Source organism: Mirounga leonina, unplaced genomic scaffold (genome assembly GCF_011800145.1).
Source record: "Mirounga leonina isolate KUSES-001 unplaced genomic scaffold, KU_Mleo_1.0 Mir_493, whole genome shotgun sequence".
NCBI lineage: Eukaryota > Metazoa > Chordata > Mammalia > Carnivora > Phocidae > Mirounga > Mirounga leonina.
In genome coordinates this window covers 2,477,964-2,497,597 of record NW_023270780.1, presented here as the reverse complement: position 1 = coordinate 2,497,597, position 19,634 = coordinate 2,477,964, and the positions used below count along the sequence as shown (strand labels likewise).

The 19,634-nt window shown below is 46.0% G+C and overlaps 1 protein-coding gene across 2 annotated transcripts; it reads right to left on the bottom strand.

Annotated features, from left to right (window-relative positions):
* Positions 1–244: 244 nt before the first annotated feature.
* PRUNE1 (prune exopolyphosphatase 1) lies at positions 245–19,217 on the bottom strand. 2 transcript variants are annotated; one of them, XM_034989967.1, is made up of 8 exons: positions 19,018–19,217; positions 11,813–11,905; positions 10,859–11,061; positions 9,306–9,490; positions 8,060–8,218; positions 7,091–7,185; positions 4,811–4,969; positions 245–2,156 (listed from the first exon to the last, which is right to left on the bottom strand). In XM_034989967.1, the coding sequence occupies exons 1-8, from the start codon at positions 19,054–19,056 to the stop codon at positions 1,728–1,730; spliced, it is 1,362 nt and encodes a 453-aa protein (XP_034845858.1). In that variant the 5' UTR covers positions 19,057–19,217; the 3' UTR covers positions 245–1,727. The 2 variants fall into 2 exon arrangements, with proteins under 2 accessions (XP_034845858.1, XP_034845859.1); XM_034989968.1 differs by lacking the exons at positions 8,060–8,218; positions 9,306–9,490; positions 11,813–11,905; positions 19,018–19,217 and having other exon boundaries at positions 10,859–10,934.
* Between the last annotated feature and the right edge of the window lie 417 nt (positions 19,218–19,634).

Sequence of the window (19,634 nt, the reverse complement as noted above, 5' to 3'; positions counted from 1 at the left end):
GTAAAAAACATTTTGGTTTTAAGACTATGCTTTTTGAGCATAAGCAAGATTGGGAACGCCGTTATTAAGAGGGTTCTGGAAGAAGAAACAGATGAACGGCCAAGGATAAGGAGAGATGGAAGACTGTTGTTCTTCATTCCCAAAAAAAAGTTAATGGAGACATTCCATACAGCAGGAAGAAGGGAGATGAATCTTGAGGAGGCTGAAACCATTATCAGAGGTAAGAAGAGACAATAAGGCCCCAAACAGGAAAAAAAATGTATTTAATACTTTAACAAAATGCAAAATAAAGTACCCAAGTTACAAAACATAAATTCCTTTGGTTCAATAATCACACCACTATTTTTACCTTCCAACGGCTACAGACATCATCCCCTCAAAATGAAGTCACACCATCCCCCTCATACTGAAGACATCATGCCAAAACTGTTTCACGCACCCCACCATTCAGTGGAACCGCGGGCAACTTACATGAAGCTGGGCTGTGGGGCAGGAAAAAGGGGAACAGGTTGGTCTGAAGGGAAAAGGGAGACTCTCCACATGCAGAACAAGTCGATGGGGGAGTTCTCTGCTGGGTCACTATGGTATGAATTATACCGCTGTACATGCTACGTGAAACTGAGTCCCTTGGTACAATCACATATAAATACAGACAGTTCAGCCACCCTGAGCATTCCCAGGTAGAACAGAAACAAACAAACCAATACAGAGAAGCAGGGAGAGAAGCAATGGCACCAAGAGGCAGATCACAGAATACCAGAGAACATCCAGTCCAGATCCTTAGTTTTACAGACGGGGCGAATGAAGCCTAGAGAAATGAAGTGTCTTACCAAGAGACCCACAGTTCACGGCAGTCGGTATTAGAACTCCATACTTTCTTTCAACGTAAGCAAGAAGAGAACAGGATGGAAGAGAAATTGCCGGGCCGCTAAGGCAGGGCCCAGAGCCGGGCTCTCACTGCAGTTCTTGTCTTTTGGGAAGAGTACCTATGTGGTCTTAAGGCTTTCCTGGGTGTCGCCCAAAATCTCAAGCACCAGGGGTCTTCTGGGTCTTTCTGGGGTCCCTGTGGCTCTGGGACCGAGGGATCCAAATAAACTGAGAGCCAGGCCGGTTGACCAGGACGGAAGATAATGGTCTTTTAGCTGCTCCCCACCGATCTTAAAAGAGTCATAATCAGCTCAGAATACAAATAAATGTAGCTACCTCAGCCTCGGCTACCGTCACCTAACTGGGGACAGAGAGAGGAATCATGGAGCTGGATTCTGCTGAAGGCTGAAAACGGAATAGGAGTTTGCAAAGCACACTCTATTTTCTATCTAGCTGAATGAAGAAGAGGATAAATGAATACACGGAGACAACGGATGTTTGGTTCCATGAAAGATACTGGTTCTGTCACAGAGCCTTACTGAGGGTACACCTTCTTGTGCCACTCTGCTGGAACTGTGCAGGTATCATACTGTGCCCCTGGCCAGGGAAATACAGGAGAGTCAGCGCAGATTCGAAGATTTAAATTAAATAATACGATTTGTCTGATGGGTAGAGATCTGCGGAAAAGGCAGGAAGCCATCCCCAGAGCAGCTCTTTTCTTGCACTTCTTTCTTCTTCCCGGTTCATGAACACGGTACACCAGATCCCGGAGCCATGAAGACGGAACCGCCAACACATCTCAAAACATGCATTTGAAGTGGTTCAGCAACCTCTCTCACCATCGTGTCCCCTCCCAGCAGTCACTTCTTAGACAGGGAGGCAGCGGTCGACTGTGACTGCGAGATCTGACTGCACTTCTCAAAGATGACCTCGGCTGAGAGTTTAGGCAGCCCCTGATCCAGAGGGCACTCATCCACCAAGCTGTTCATGGGTGTGGGGGGCAGTGGAGGCTCCTCCTCATCTTGGCTCAGTCCAGGAACCAGGGAGTTACCTGCCCTGTCCAATTCCTTGTCTGCCTGCTCCCTGCACACACCCTCTGTCTCACGCTGCCCTGAAGGGATCTTCATGGAGTCAAAATACGCTGACAGGGCCTCCTGGAGCAGAGGCAGAAGTTTCTTCCGAGAGACCTGGGTGTTGCCCTGAAGATAGGCTTGGAGGTGAGGGTGGGTGCTTGGGGCAGGGGTTAGCTTCAGGGATGGAGAGTGGGAGTGTTCCAGCACTCCACAGATCTAAAGAGGAGACAAGATGGGGAGATGGTACATGAGGTGGGGAAGCAAACAGCTGCGGTTTCTAAGACAGAGACTTCTCTTACAGAGAAACTTTTTTTTTTTTTAAATTAAATCATCCAGAGTTCAATATTATTGCTTCAGAAAAAAGCACATTAGCTAATACACATAGTATTTGGAAACAGAAGAAACATTTGAGATCATATATTTCGTTTTATTGATAAGTAAACCCAAGCCTGAAGAGCTTAAGTATCTGAGAGCAAAATCCCGTAGATGATGGGAGAGGCTGAACCACAACCCAGGACCCCCAGCTCCTGACCTAGTGTTGTTTCAAGTGCTTAAAAACTTGATCTTCATCCTTAGTTACAATGGGACAAGCATCTAGATTGAGGTCAGGGGCAAGACAGAGGCAGAAAGAATGAGCAGATCAAAGTGGGGGTGGAAGGTATTCCAGGCATGGTGCCGAGTCTGACCATTTACAAATATCATCTCATTGAATCGTTACCACTACCTTATAAGATGGGTACTGGTATTACCTTCATTTACAGGTGGGGAGACAGAGGCTCGGATGGATTAAGTAATTGCCTGAGGTCATAGTTTGAACGAAGCAAAGCTGACACTTGAACCCAGGTCCACCACCAAAGCCAGTGTTCCAAATCACTCTTTTATATAATTTCTACCATAGGAGGGAGAGGAGAAGGGAGGGCACACTGTGAGAAGAGGGGTGCAGTGGGGAATCTTCAGGTATCTGCACAGCTTCAGGGGACAGCACAGAGGGGGTGTGGTGGGGAGAAGGCAGGGACATTTCAGAAGGTGGGAGAGGCACTTCCTATGGTCAAAGCACCCTTGCCTTCATGACATGATCAGTAAGAGCCACTGTTTGCTGCCTGCTTACTTTGTGCCCTGCAATGTGCTTTACATACGATCTTGTGTTTAATGATCACATCAGACTAATCAGTGGGTGATATTATGCCATGTACAGACTCAGAAGTCAATTGACTTGCCTGAGCTCAAGGAGCAGGTAAGTGGCAAATCTGGGAGAGAAAACATGTCCTTCTGCCTTTTAAAACTGTAGTTCTTGGGGCACCTGGGTGGCTCAGTCGTTAAGCATCTGCCTTCAGCTCAGGTCATGATCCCGGGACCCTGGGATCAAGCCCAGAATTGGGCTCCCTTTCAGCAGGGAGTCTGTTTCTCCCTCTCCATCTGCCTGCCACTCCCCCTGGTTGTGCGCTCTCTCTCTCTGTGTCAAATAAATAAATAAAACTGTAGTTCCTTCCACAGTGCCAAACTACCTTCCACTAAATGAAATTACATTTGCTTCCAGAAAAGGAAAGGGTGACATAACCTTCTTTGGAAGCAAAAGATTATCTGACTGTATGCAGACCAGTCTTTGGTAGTCCTCACACTGCCCAAGAAATCCCAAACGTTCCTGGACTTTTTTTTTTTTTTTTTTTTTAAGATTTTATTTATTTATCCGACAGAGAGAGACAGTGAGAGAGAGAACACAAGCCGGGGGAGTGGGAGAGGGAGAAGCAGGCTTCCCGCAGAGCAGGGAGCCCGATGCGGGGCTCGATCCCAGGACCCTGGGATCATGACCTGAGCCGAAGGCAGACATTTAATGACTGAGCCACTCAGGCGCCCCCTGGACTGTCTTAAGCCCACTGTTAAATTCTTCCCTGGGCTAATCAGTAACCAACAGAGGAAAAGAAAGGGGAAGTAGTGGGAAAAGTGGCCAAACAGATCAGGAAAGAAAACAAACCTGCTCTTGGGTTTCTTCTCTACAGAGTTAGCAGTAGATAGAGTAATTCATCCCTGCATGGGTAAGTAGTAGAAAAGGCATCTCTGGTGTTTCCCATTTTCAAGGCAATAGGGTAAAAAGAAAGGAACTGGTTTTCAGGGATGAGGAATTAATGATTAGACCAAGAATTGAGTTTTAACTCCAGATTTATGACACTGCTTTTTAATCTGATTTCAAGTTCCTTCAAACAGGAACTGTGTCTCTAATTGTCTTTGGAATCTTTCTTTCTCAACAACAGTATGATTAAGGATATTCACATGTAGAGAGAATGGGGAAAAGCGAGGAGGGAAGATTCGGGAAATAGGTCAAGGGACGTCTGTGTAAATACAAGAACCAAGGGGTGCCTGGGTGGCTCAGATGGTTGAGCATCTGCATTTGGCTCGGGTCCTGATCTCCAGGTCCTGGGATCGAGTCCCATGTTGGGCTCCCTGCTCAGCAGGGAGTCTGCTTCTCCCTCTTCTTCTGCCTCTCCCCCTGCTTGTGGTCTCTCTGTCTCTCCCTCAAATGAATAAATAAAATCTTTAAAAAAAAATACAAGAACCAAGGACAGGTCTTTTTTTTTTTTAAAGATTTATTTATTTGAGAAAGAGAGAGCTCGTGCACACATGCGCGCAAGTGTGTGCCCACGCAAGGGGGTGGGCAGAGGGGGAGAATCTCGAGCAGATCCCCCACTGAGCCCGATGTGGGGCTCCATCCCACAACCCATAAGATCATGACCTGAGCAGAAATCAAGAGTCAGACAATATACTCAACAGACTGAGTCACCCGGTGCTCCCCAAGGACAGGTCTGTACAGCACAGGGTGGTGCATACAAGCAGAGCTCCGTAGGGACTTCAGGCTGCAGAAGGGACAGACTCACCGTCATTCGGAGTGCTGCATGGGGACAGAAAATAGCCAGCTGCCGCACTGGCTCATTGTGAGTGTTGAAAAAGATAGTCATGGTGACCAGGACATCACAGTTGTGAGACTGGCAGAAAGCATGGAGATCTGCAATGAGGCCAGACCTCTGCAGAAAGGCCTGAAAGAGAAGAAACAGGGCAGTGATAAGAGCTTCAGCTGGACCCTCTTTGTCACCAGCAACAAAACATGCTCACGAAGGGTTTCTTGCCATGTTAACCTGGGGCTTATACTCCATAAGAACAGTATCTCATATTGACTCTGTGTTATTTATGTGCTGGGAAACAGCAGGTAGAACGGGGAGAATATAGGTTTTAGATTCAGAGAGAACTGGTTTGAAAATCAGCTCTATGACCTATTAGCTATATAATCAGGGAGTTGTATAGTAAGCTCCTCGGACTTGAGTTTCTTCATTTGTAAAAGAGGCTAGAACCTTTATCAAAAGTGATTTTTTTTTTTAAGATTTTATTTATTTGACAGAGAGAGAGAGAGTGAGAGCAGGAACACAAGCAGGGGGAGTGGCAGAGGGAGAAGCAGGCTTCCCGCTGAGCAGAGAGCATGATGCAGGGCTCAATCCCAGGACCCCGGGATCATGACCTGAGCCGAAGGCAGACTCTCAACGACTGAGCCACCCAGGTGCCCCAAAAGTGATTGTTTTAAAACTTAAAGCATGATCATGTAAGGAACATGCCTGGCACATACAAGGCTCTCCTGTTCTTGCCATCAAACAAGCAAGGCCTTTGCCTCGGAGCTAATTTTATTCTAAAACAGAACAATGGGGCATACCAATAACAACAGACACGGGATGCCTGCACCCTTGGCCTTCATTCTTTGCCAAACTCATCTTCTCCACAGTCTCAGGTAGTATTTTTTCTACTGGATGATACTGCCAGCTATTTCAGGTCAGGGCTGTGCTCTATCCCTGGCATTTCTAATGTGTCGATTTGTACTGTGTCAATGTATGCTACTTGGCAAGCCTTCTCTGTTCTTATGTTTGTTTCTCAAATGAGGCAGCAAGGGGAAAGACCGGGCTCTTTTGTTTTCTTGAAATTACTTAGTATTTAGTAGAAAGCTGTACAGACTATGAGGGAATGTGTTCAGATCAGGTTGTCAAATGATGTAAATCAATATGACATGGAACCAGGTAGTGAAATACCATTGTCAAAGTTATATTCACTCACCCAGTCAACAAAATTTACTGAGTACCCACAACTGCCACGTACTGCAAAGGTGCTAGAGATACAGCAGAAACAAAAGAAACAGGGTCCTACCTCTGGTGGAGCTGATAAACTACCAGAGGAATATGGACAATAAGCAAGGAAACCATGAAATTGATTAGTTCAGTCCATTAAGTGCTACGAACAAAATTCAAAAACTGTTAGATTTTTGAGCACAGAGAATATTATGTCAATTACAGTGGTGAGGAAAAACCTCTTAAAAGAGGAGACATCTGAATTAAGACCTGAGTGATAAGAGCCAGCTCTGCAAAGGCAAAAGCCAGTGCAAAGGCCCTGAGGTGTGAATGAGCTTAATGGTTCCAATGAACAGAAAGAAAATTAGTGTGGCTACAGCAGTGTGAGTGCAGGAGTGGGGCTGGAAGGAGATGAAGTCAGAGAGAGAGAGGCGAGGGCCAGATCAAGGAGGGCCCTGTAAACCACAGCAGGGCCTTTAAATTCTATTAGGAATGCAAAGAGGGACACCAGGGTGGCTCAGTCAGTTAAGCATCTGCCTTCAGCTCAGGCCATGATTCCAGGGTCCTGGGATGGAGCCCTGTGTCGGGCTCCCTGCTCAGTGGAGAGCCTGCTTCTCCCTCTCTCTCTGCCTGCCACTCCCCCTGATTGTGTGCTCTCTCTCTGTCAAATAAACAAACAAACAAATAAATAAAAATCTTAAAAAAAAAAAGAAATGCAATGAAAAGGCAGCAGAGGGAGAAGGCTGATGTGATCAACTTACATCTTTTTTGTTTTGTGTTTGCTTTTTTCGGACCTACATCTTATAAAGAGATCACTCTGGCCGTTGTGGGGAGAGTGGTTTGTAGGGTGCAAAAGAAGAAGTAGGGAAACCAGTATGCAGCCTATCACAGTGGTGCGGTGAGAGGTCATGGACTGTGGGAGTGCCAGCAGACATGACAGAAGGTACACAGGTACAAGACATATTATGGAGGGGAGCCAGGAGTGAGGAGCAAGGTTACGCATGTAACTGAGGGCTTTCTCTCCCACCCATACCTACACTTTGCTCTTACCTCCAAATCCATATATATTGCACTAATGGCCACCTTGGTGTCTTGTCTGGAGATGGTCTTCTGATCCTTTCTCAGCATCTGCTCAGTGGTCAGTCCTAGACAATGGATTTGAGACCAGGGGTCAAACAAGAGAGCCCAAGGTCCCCAGACCAGGAAGGTGAGGACACCAAGACACGTCAAGGATGAGGAAAAACACAGCCTCTCTTTGAGGGGCAATGAATAGGGGAGATAACCAAGAATGTAACTACATAAGAAATTATTTTAAATAACTGAGTCACAATAGTTGCTGTTTCCCCTTTCTGCATAGTTTTAACTTTCTACAAGTACATGTGGTACTTTTCTTTTTTTTATGTCAACAGGTGGTATCTGGGTAAAAAATTATGGGAGTTATTTTTGTTCTCCTCCTTTGTCCTTTGTATATTCACCCTCAATGTTTCTCCTGCTTCCCTAAACAATCATGTAGACCTCACTCAAATAATTTAGTATTCCTTCAGCAGATTTTACTTATATACCTATATTCTCTGATTAGACCAGAAACCTGACACTCATATATTCCTCCTCTTCCTACCCAACACCCAGGATAGAACAATCCAGTAAATGATTGATAAGTTCATGATCAGACTCACATACTACCTTGGTTCTCTCTGTTGTAAAGCTTAAATCATTATGCATGCTCTGAAATTGTTTCAATGGTGTTCAAGAATACAATGAACAATCAGGGTACCCAGGTGGCTCAGTTGGTTAAGCAGCAGATTCTTGATTCTAGCTTAGGTCTTGATCTCAGGGTCATGAGACCATGCTGAGCGTGGAGCCTGCTTAGGACTTTTTTCTCTCCCTCTGTGCCCTCACCCCCAAGTCTGCGCACTCTCTACTGTCTCTCTAAAAAAAGAAAAAAAGAATACGATGAACAAGTCTCGCCCATCTGTTTTCTCACGTGGAAGGGAGAGAAGTCAGTTTACTGTTTCATACCTGATATATCAAACTTTGCCTTTTGTAGAGAGTCAAAGATGTCATTCCTCTTGGGCAGATCTGGGAAGAGGGCCTCCAGTTTCTCCACATATTTGCTGTCTTTTGGGGTTGCCTTTCCAACTTTCAGGTCCATGTTGACACAATCCAGGATGATTGTTCCTATGGAGACGAGACAAAACTCAAATCCTATGGCCTTCCATTCGCAACCACTAGAACGCACATAACCCTCAAACCAGACGGACATAATAGAGAAGACCGTGTGGCAAACTCACTGAAAACAAAACAAGAAACTGGGACTGTGTCTTGAGTAAGACTTCCCCAGACCAAATTAAAATGTAGGCAGGAAAATGGGAAAAAGGCAGAAAGGGTGCCTGAGCACCCCAATCATCAGAGATCTTGAAACCAAGTTAGAGAGAGATGACCTCCCTTCTGTAGGCCAAATTCCATGAAAGAAACTTAGAAGTCAGAAGAGATAGTCTAATCCAATTCTCTCTCTCTCTCTCTCTTTTTTTTTTTTACAAATGGAAAAAATGAGAACAAGAAAGGTGAAGAAACTTGCTCAAGGTCACATAACAACCTCCTGGACAGGAATGGTATTAGAATCCATTCCCTGCTTCTGTGGCTGGTTCTCTTTCCATCATACAATGCTGCAGTAGGCAGCCCCTAGGTCTGTTGTCCCGTGCTTCCTTTCTGCTTTCACCACAGCCTTTTTTTTTTTTTTTTAAGATTTTAATTATTTATTTGACAGAGAGAGAGAGAACACAAGTAGGCAGAGTGGCAGGCAGAGGGAGAAGCAGGCTGTCGCTGAGCAGGGAGCCCAACGCGGGGCTTGATCCCAGGACCCTGAGATCACTACCTGAGTCGAAGGCAGATGCTTAACCGACTGAGCCACCCAGGCACCCCTCACCACAGCCTTTTAATGTCTAATTGTCCCCTGAAAGGACCCAGCCTTTGAAATGGATGGGATAGCTTGGAGAAGGTATGATCAAGCTGGAAGTCTAGACTTTTCCATTCTCGGGTAAACTGGGTGGCTCAGTCGTTAAGCATCTGCCTTCAGCTCAGGTCATGATCCCGGGGTCCTGGGATCAAGTCTCACATCGCTTCCCCCTCTCCCACTCCCCCTGCTTGTGCTCTCTCTGACAAATAAATAAATAAAATCTTAAAAAAAAGAAAAAAGAATGAGGATCTAGACTTAAAAAAAAAACAAGAGACTTTTCCCCTCTCCCGACCCGAAAGCCACCCTCACCGTGCAGAAGGGCTGCAGTCTGCCTGTCCAAGATCTCTGGTGCCCCCTGCAGGATTCTCTCGGTCACCAGGGTAGCGCAGGACCCCACCAGCTCCACCGACATGGGGCAGGGAGGGCAGTGCCTCTGCTCGATGGGCCGATGGTCTAGCACCTCGGCTACCGCCTCCTCTAGGGCTGCGTCACCTCTGTGTGCAGAAGCGGGGGGTAAGGCAAAGAGAAGGAAAGATGGGTAGGGACACTCCAGCCAGTTCTAACCAAATCTCCACCTCACCCATGAAGGAAAATGCACATCTTAGGCGAACATTCAGAACTTTGGTCACTTCTACCTCTGCCTCCCTGTTCTCAAGTCTTTTCCTACATGTTGTAACTGAAGTCATCTTTAACTAGTGTATAAGTGAATTTGGTGAAGTATCAGCTACAAGTATCTACAAGTATTTGATGTCCTTGGGAGCTGCCTTTCGGATTGACACCCTTGGCATCCAACATCTAAATCTCTCCTGTCATCTCAATCCACTTAATACCCAAATTCCACACAGTTCATCAGATTCCATGGCTTCTATCTTTTCTACACGCCCCCCACCACCACCATGGCTCTGCTACTGCCTTATTCTAGGCCCTCAGTATCTCTCATCTGGATTATTCCAACAGTTTCCTAACCAAAGACCGACTCCTGATCTTGGGGCCCCCCTGTGCTGTCCTCCACAAAGCTGCTGAATGATCATTTGAAAAATGCAGATTTGATTTTGTTAGGATCTGGAATAAATATAACTCCCAATAGTTCCCCACTACCCTACCACCAAGTCTTGTCTCCTTGGCAGGGCCTACAATCTGGCCCCCACTGACCTCCCTAGTCTCACCTCTTCCTCTGTCCTACTTCTCTGTCACATTTTATGCTCCAGCCATGCAAAACAAATTCCAATTCTGCCAATTTACCATGCTATTTCATGCCTGTCTGCCTTTGCTTATATTAATTCCTTTCTCTGCCTGGATGCTTTTCCTAACTATCCTGCCTCCCCACTCCAGGAGCAAACACTCAAGAGTGAGATCAAGGGTCAACTCTCTTAGGAAACCTTTCCTCACGCCCTCTACTCCCCTTGACTATATTTAACTACCCCATCCTTCGTGCACCTCTTGTCCTCTAGAGTGTCAGTTATCACACACCTCCAACACCCATCACAATGCAACTAATGAGATATTGCCTTATGTGGGAAATAATTTTGCTTTTTAAAAATTAAAAATAGAGTTGTAACCATTATTCAAAAGCTTCTATTACAATAAATCTGCCACAAAATAGTGATGCCAAAGGCAGCTTTAAATGATTTCTGAGTTCTCCTTTAGTTTCACCTCTCCATGTTTCTATTTCTTTTTGTTACTTGCATAACTGGAGAACTGACAATATTTTCTGTTGATTTTCTATATCTGATATGACCCAGCAATTACAATTAGCCTGTGAGATCCCGAGAGCAGAAATTCTTTCTTCCTCTCTTTATTTCTTAATCATCAGAACTCAACATGGCACATGATAAATATCGGCTTAACTTCCTTCTACTTACTTGGGTAAGACATGATGGTCAACAAGGATAAGAGTGAGTTGGCCAGCCTGGTGCAAGGCATGGAGGTCAATCTCATCCCGGAAAATCAAGAGGGACTCTGGAATGTTAATCTTCTGAAGGAAGAAAACATTGTCACCTCGTAGAGGTAGCTCAGAACGATTTATATTTAAGACTGGCACAAAGACTTCCTCAGCCTCTGTCGTCTGGGTAAGGAAAGTGAAAAGAACACATGGCAATGTTTTGGAATAAACAGGAAAAATAACAAAATTATTGGGACTAAAGGAGATGTGATCTTGGGTAAGTCACTGACTTTCTCAAAGCCACAATTACCCAGTTGATAAAAAAATAAAAGGACCAGGACGCCTGGGTGGCTCAGGCGTTAAGCGTCTGCCTTCGGCTCAGGTCATGATCCCAGGTCCTGGGATCGAGCCCCTCACTGGGCTCCCTGCTCGGCGGGAAGCCTGCTTCTCCCTCTCCCACTACCCCTGCTTGTGTCCCCTCTCTCGCTGTGTCTCTCTCTGTCAAATAAATAAATAAAATCTTTAAAAAACAAATCAAATAAAAAAAAAAAGGACAACTCTTGCCCTCTCTCCTTCTTAGCATAACATGAAGGTCAACAAGGTAACTATTGGAAAAGACCTAGTTCTAGATGCTGCAGAGAAGGGATTATCAGTCCTCAAAAACTGACCTGGGCATGAGACCACTGGTACCCAGAAGAACTCAGTAAGTTTGAATATCGCTTTATGATTTACAATTTCTTCAAAATACATCTACTCATTTGATCCTCCTAGCAACATTGCAAAATAGTATCATTTCAGATTCTAGAGATGGTGACCTGAGACTCAGCAAAGTCAAGGAATTTAACTGACCCAAGACTAAATAGTGTTAAGTAGCAGAGCTGGGTCTTGCATCCAGATCTTTTCATTCTAAGGGACTCTGTTGCTAAGTACTCACCTTTGCCAGGTAAAAAGCCAGGGCAAGAGCTGACACCATGGAGTCCAAGTCACAGGCTTCATTTCCCAGCACGATGTGTAGCGGCCGGGACTCCTGGTGAGGAAGGAGAATGGGACACTAGCAGAAGCATTTCTATTTCCATTTACCTTATATGTGAGCAGGGCTTCACACACCTCTTCTCACCGATCTTCACAGAGGAGGTAGATCAGATAATCTTACAGGTCCTCATTTCATGGATGAGGAAATGGCTGAGAGGCCACCCATGTTTAGCTAAATTTAAGCATTCCATACATATCCAGTAAGTAGAAAAGTGCCCTTTCTCCTACTACACCATCTCCTTGATTATTAACTTAAAAAAGAATAGCAGTAAATAAATCTCTAACTTCTTATGCTTCCTTGGGCGCTTGAGAAATCAAAGGTAGAGCAGTTGAGGTAGCTGATGTATTCAAGCCATATCAACCCCAGTTTGTTTTTCTGGTCTTTGACCCCTGCCATTTTCAAAATAGGGAAAAGCATCCTTATACTTCTAAATCATAAGAGGTGAAGAGCTCTTGAAAATGAAGGTAAAAATAAAATCTAGTCCAGTTATCCAGGCCATGAAAACTCCCCCAACCCTGAGAAGCCTCAATGATAAGCAGATACAACTAACACTCTCACTACCCAGGACACAGACACTTTCCCCAGCAGGTTCAAATTAAAACAAGAACAGTTGGGCGCCTGGGTGGCTCAGGCATTAAGCGTCTGCCTTCGGCTCAGGTCATGATCCCTGGTCCTGGATCGAGCCCCATATCAGGCTCCCTGCTCCGTGGGAAGCCTGCTTCTCCCTCTCCCACTCCCCCTGCTTTTGTTCTTGCTCTTGCTGTGTCTTTCTCTGTCAAATAAATAAAATCTTTTAAAAAAAAAACAAAAACAAGAACAGCTGCTGCTGCTGGAACTTTTATTTTTATAATTTATTTTTATAATTTATTATTTACTATTATTTTTAAGTAATCTTTACACCAAATGTGGGGCTCGAACTCATGAGCCTGAGATCACGAATTGCATGCTCCACCGACTGAGCCAGCCAGGAGCCCTGGAACTTTTATTTTTAAAGCTTGAAAAATCCAGCTATTAATAAGAACCGAGGAGGGAGGAATATCTGCTATTCCTAACCTTGTTCTCTTGCATCTCCCTAGCTGTCAGAATCTTAAATAAAATACATTAAAACCACAGTGCCCACAATAGCAGAGACAAAGCAGGGTTTTGCTTTGTTGGAAACATTTATTTTATTGAGTGTGCCGTGCATTGCTGTAATATTTTTACATGCATGAACTAACTATTTAATCTTCAAAACAACCCCAAAGAGGTAGGTACTTTAAGAATTATTATTTCAGGGACGCCTAGGTGGCTCAGTTGGTTATCTCTGTTTTGAAGATGAGGAAACTGAGCACAGAAAGGTTGAGGTAGGGACACCCGGGTGGCTCAGTTGGTTAAGCATCTGCCTTCAGCTCAGGTCATGATCCTGGGGTCCTGGGATCCAGCCCTGCACTGGGATCCTTGCTCAGCGGGGAGCCTGTTTCTCCCTCTGCCTGTCGCTCCCCCTGCTTGTGCTCTCTCTCTGACAAATAAATAAACAAAAATCTTAAAAAAAAAAAAAAGGAATTATTATTTCATTCCAGGAATGAGCATTCTGCCAGATATAATGAGACCATAAAGTCCATGGCTCAGCTTAGGGCACAAGAATTCTCTCTTACCAGTTTATTTTTGAACTTCTATCTCAGCGTGCTTCTGACAGAGGAAGAGATAAGAGATAAAATGAGATATACCAGTTATAGCAGAGTTTCCTAATTTCAGTACTACTGGCATTTTGGACTGGATCATTTGTTGTGGGTGGGGGCTGTCCTGTGCGAGGGAGGATGTTTGGCAGCATCCCCGGATTCCACCCACTAGATGCCAGTAGCACCCTCAGGAATGACATCAAAAATGTCTCCAGATTTGCCAAATATTCCTGGGGGCAAAAATCACCACCAGCCGAGAACTACTGGGTTACAGACAGGTGAAAATCCAAACAATCTGACTTCTTCAATCAGGAAAGATTTGCTAGATGCAAGAGTTTCAAAAAGTAGGAAAGGGGTTCAGGGGAGCAAAACACAGCAATCAACAGTTATCAAGTAATGTAACTATAGGAGGAAAGGGAATCTAGGTGAACCTAGAATCATCTTGCCTCTTTGGCTGTTACCCACTCCCCTCCCTTCCCCAGGAAGCTACAGCCAGAAAGGTACAATTTTATAAGACTTCTAGTGGCATAAATTGCCCTATCTGGTGCCATAAATTGCCCTAAATAGATTTTTTTTTTAATTTTATTTAAGTAATCTCTATACCCAACATGGGGCTCCAACTCACAACCCAGAGATCAAGAGTCAGATGCTCTTCCAACTGAGCCTGTCACGTGCCCCAGGTTTCTGTTTTTAAACCACCTTTTCCCGCATCTCCTACTCCCAACCCCCAGAGAAGTACAAAAGGCAGAGATTACCCGTCGAGGTTTTGCAGAGAGGACTTCTGGGGAAAGTTTGCCCTTAGGTTCTTCCCTGCACCCGTTTCTCTAAGCCTACCTCACAAGGGTGGCAGCCCAGACCCGCCCATACTGAACGGTAGGGGAGAGCGGAGATTCTTTCCAATATTAAACTCTTTTCCTACATTATACAAGAATTCAGTCCTACAGTAACTCCTCTAACTTGCAATTCCTCCTCCGGGTACCAGAGAAAGTCCCCCTGTTTCCTGGATACCAAGAACTGCCCAGATGGCTGTGGACCAAAGTGGCAACAAAGCACTCGACGTAAGTGGCTGCAGAGATAACGAGCTCACTGAAGCAGTAAGGCGGGCACCATGTTCCCTAGAAAGGGAACCGTATCATAAACACGCATGGCCATATGGTTCTGACTCTGGAGAAAAAAGGGATGCGGAACGGAGAAAAGGCAGAGCAAGAGGGACAGACCTAGTGCTGGGCCCCCAAAGAAACTTTCCAAAACTCACATTAGTGCTGCTTCAGCTGAATCAGGACCGGTCAGATCCGCAGCATGGAGAAGGCTAAGCAGAAAAGCAGAAAGAAGGGACCACATACCACTAAGTCTGTGACTCTGAGGAGAAATGAAATCCACAAGAAGGTGAACAACTAATCCCTTGCTCAGGCAAGCCAAGAGAGCAGCCACAAGGAATGAAATCAAAAGCAATCCTCTGGGACTTTTGCCATATCTTGGAAAGGACTGAGCAGGGGCTGTGGTGGCCTTCCTTTCCCTGTCAGGGCCCACCACCACCCCAGCCTGTCCGGTCTATGCACCACCCACAAAACGTGCTGTGCATATTCCCAGCTCTGACCTTCGCACTCTGTTCTCTGTCAGAAAGCAGCAGAACTGCCATTTGAAGAGACCACAGACTAGGCTAAATCCCTGCTCTGCTGCTGCTCCTTTTCCTTCTTCTTCTTCTTTTTTTTTTTTTAAAGATTTTATTTATTTGATAGAGAGAGAGAGCGCACAAGCAGGGGGAGCGGCAGGCAGAGGGAGAAGCAGGCTCCCCACTGAGCAGGGAGCCCGATGTGGGACTCGATCCCAGGACCCCGGGAATCATGACCTGAGCAGACGCCCAATGGCTGGAGCCACCCAGGCACACCCCCCACCCCCAGCTCTGCTTCTTACTTGTTGTGGGACTTGGGCCTCTCTAAGCTTCATTTTTGGTTTTAAAAATGATAATACCGTAACCAGTTTCATGAAGTTGTTATGAGGATTAAATGAGATAGCCTGTAAGTGCCTACTCGGTGGTTAGAAAGATGAGCTGCCTTCCATCTTCTTTCTCTACCCATCCCTCCTAGTCCATTCATGCCACCTAAAGCCCCTGTCTCTGTGTCGCCTTCCCTTTCCACCCAGACCACAGCAATCCTCCTCCTCCAGACCTCCAGCTGCCAGCACTCATATGGAACTCCTACCTTAAGGAACTCGCTATCTTTTCGTGGGCATGTATCTTAATCCTGAACATAGTTTATGACTTCGGCGACTAAACATTCTGTTGTTCAAACAGGGACACTTTGAGAATGAAAAGGGATGCAATAAATGGTTATGTGCGAATAAACTAAAACTGTCCTGAGCTGCCCGACTTATAAGGCACCCTTCTCTTCATTTAGGAAAAACGTGTAACTCTTAACCCCCACCCCACCGCATCCTCCACCAGCTGAGAGCACAAGCGAAATAATCTCGCTTTTCTGACCATCAGAGGAAGGGGTGAGGGCAGATACAGCTATACTTAGAGCATGAGGAAACCTGAGCTGCCAATGGAAGAAATACAATCTGAGAGCCCCAAGTAAATATAAACTTTTCTTCCTAACAAAGAAACCAATAAACAAAAAAACCACCCAAACCCACTAGTCACAATGACTAGATCCTGATGCTCTTTGTGACCTCAATACGGGGAGTGAGGATGGGCTCTAGGGCTGGCAAAAGCAACTACCAGCCTTCTGAAGCTGAATATGGTCTGGTGCCTCCTCTACAAAATAGTTAATGAGGGAGGAAAAAAAGGAGACAGAGAGCCAGAGATAGAGAAGCCCTCCCAGCAGAGAAAATGGTACCGATACTGACGAAAGGACTATGGTGTCTTCAGGATAGCCAGCCACTCCCGATTCCTGCCTTCCGCAATGAGCAGTGCAGACAACGCAGATTATCTGAAGGCTGCTGGATGAATACCTACACTTGAACGCAGCTCCACCCTGAAGCAAAGGTTTTTTCCCCACTAGTAGTGAAAGATGAGTCACCATGAATAGGACATTTAAACAGGATTTCTTTCTTTTTTTTTTTTTTTTAAAGATTTTATTTATTTGACAGACAGAGACACAGTGAGAGAGGGAACACAAGCAGGGGGAGTGGGAGAGGGAGAAGCAGGCTTCCTGCTGAGCAGGGAGCCTGATGCGGGGCTCGATCCCAGGACTCTGGGATCATGACCTGAGCAGAAGGCAGACGCTTAACGACTGAGCCACCCAGGTGACCCAGGATTTCTTTTAAATGGAACATCCTACTATCGTTGTGGCAGAGGCTGCAGAAAATGTCTCTGGTATCAGATGCCAGAGAAAAAAATCTGGTATCAACAGGAGTTGGCTGGTTATAAGCTGTCTCTATCCTGTGTAAAAGTCAAGCATCCACATTTCCCGAAAAGTTAACATAGCTTAACAGAAACACTCAAACTTAACAGAATCTCTGTCTAAATCATGTCTTTCTTTACACACGAAACAACAGTGCAGCCTCTGGGGAACGGGATGAGGAGACGAAGAAAAGATCTTGTTCTTTTTCATTTCATATCTTCTTTGTATTTAGGTTTTTTCACTGTGTGCATTTACCACTTCTATAATTAAAAGCTATCTAAGTTGTTGGCCACCACCTGTACGTCCTGCCACCAGTTCCTTCACTAACATTCCTAGAGTCCAGTTTTCTCATTTCTCCCAGCCCTGGCTAGGCTGTGTGATAAGAAGAACTCTAAGACACAACCTCACCTTCACAAGTTCAGAAAAAGAAAGATCTAGATCTTGCTCCTTAGGAGATGAATGCAGGCAAAAAAAGGTCAGGATACCAGCAATACCGGAAAAACCCAATATTTTTCAGCTTCATACTGCTGTAGGAGATATGCTGTTAACCTGGGGGGACTCTAAAGCATAGATGCTGAAAGATAGATGCATGCAATGAAAGGCTATTTGGTGAGGTTTCGGGTCCAAGGGCTCTTTACCAAATGGTGGAAAGGAGACCCCTCATTTGGGTTATTATGGGGGAAAAAATTCCACTGCTTAGCACTCAGAACAGTGCCACAAAGATTCTACATTGGTCCTCCAATGAGCTCCCAGTGGTGGAAATCAGAGGTAACCAAACGAAATGGTTCCAAATTGCCCTATGCATTATATCAACTTTCCCCAAATCTGTATTTCAGAAACAAAAATTTGGTGCAATTGGTACTATTAAAATTGTCCTTCACCCCTATGCTTCAGCAGCCGAGTCCACAGAAGTAAATTAGGTGACTTTTAGGATTTGTTAAAGACCGGAATTTATTGGCCAGGGGAATTTGCAGAGTTTAAGACACTTAGAAAGGAATGCATAGTCAACCATCCGTCTAGGTCTCCACATGGGCAGTGTAACTTGAAGTGGGGGGGGGCCAGGTGACCTCCTAGAGCCTCTCTGCTAACTGGGAATAACAGCCAAATGAAATGCTGCCTTACCAGTCCGCATGGCTGGGAGATTCCAACTAGCTCAGAGTACCAAAAATAAGCCACAGTAAGTACCAAAAATAAGTCAAGCTTATAGTTTTCATTCCAAACACACTTTGGGCTTATCCCTTCCAGGCGGGGGATTCTTACGTAATTTATGTGTGTTAAGGCCACAGAAGAAAACTGGAGGCAAAGGAATGCAAGTTTTGGGTCAACAACACATATGCCTACAGTATTGAGCATGTTTAGCTTAAAAACAGATTTAAAGTTATGATTAGGGCGCCTGGGTGGCTCAGTCGGTTAAGCGACTGCCTTCGGCTCAGGTCATGATCCCAGAGTCCTGGGATCGAGTCCCACATCGGGCTCCTGGCTCAGCGGGAAGCCTGCTTCTCCCTCTGACCCTCTCCCCTCTCATGCTCTTTCCCTCAAATACATAAATAAAATCTTAAAAAAAAAAAAAAAAGTAAAACATGATTCTCTAATCTAGAATGAGTTCCACCCGCCAGACAGAAACAGCTCTTCTAAAGCAGTAAGGCCGTGGGCCCAGGTTCTCTCGTACCTCCGGGGCTCACCGGGAGGCCAATGGGCCAAGGAGGCCGGGTGAGCGGTGAACTGAAAGAGGGGCGGGGAGAAAAGGATAAATACACCTCGCGCGGCACTACAGCCGACGGCACAGCCGCTCCACGTTTTGACGGAACTGACACAGGCGACAGTGAGCAGAGGCTCAGATGCAGGTGCCACATCCACGATTCCTCCTCGCAGCTCTTGGGGAGACCCCAAAGGCAGCAGACAAAACCGGGAGACGGAGCAGCATCCCCCAGAGCTAGGTTCTCGTTCCTCACTCCCCCCGGCCCCAAGCTTGATCCGATCCCAAGCCCCCTCCCCACAATTCCGTGTTCCCTCCCCACACCGTCGGGGCTCCCCGGATCCCACATCTTCGTTCTTTCTGCACCTCATGCTTCATTCCTTACGATCACAGACCGGGATTCGTTACCTGCAGAGCGGCTCGACAACCCTGCAGGTAGTCCTCCATGGTGAAGTCCCAGGTGTGCCACCGCCCCTGTCCGTGGAGAGGATACCAGGAGAAAGCGCCCCGCCCGGGACTCAGGGGCTAGGGGCGAAAGTCAGGAGGCGGGACTCGAACCCGCCACACAGCGATTCGGCCCCAACCCCCGCAGGAAGTGCGTAATCCGGCGCTCCTGGAGTCCGACGTCGCCCCGCCCCCAGCGGCGGAGGCGGAGCTCCGCGCCCAGAGACTCACGGGACCCCCTTCCCAGAGGCGCGAAGCGGGGCGTGGCGCAGGGCGTCCTGGGAAACGTAGTCTAGGAGCTCCGAAATGGCCCCAAGAATGGAGGGAAAGAGAATTTTCCGAGATTACTCATTTGACAGGGAAATGTATATGTGTCACAGTAACCTATGTTTGTGGCATCTAAACTTTCCCTTTCGAGTCAGGCTAAGTATAGCATCTTTCCATATATTACACCGAGCATCTGGGGTTGACGTCTTAAATTACAAAAGCAAAAACAGTCTTCCTTTCTCGGATTCTCCCCTTTACCAAACTGACCCATTGCCGCCAATTTTCTGCTGTCCATGTTATAAAAACATTAACAT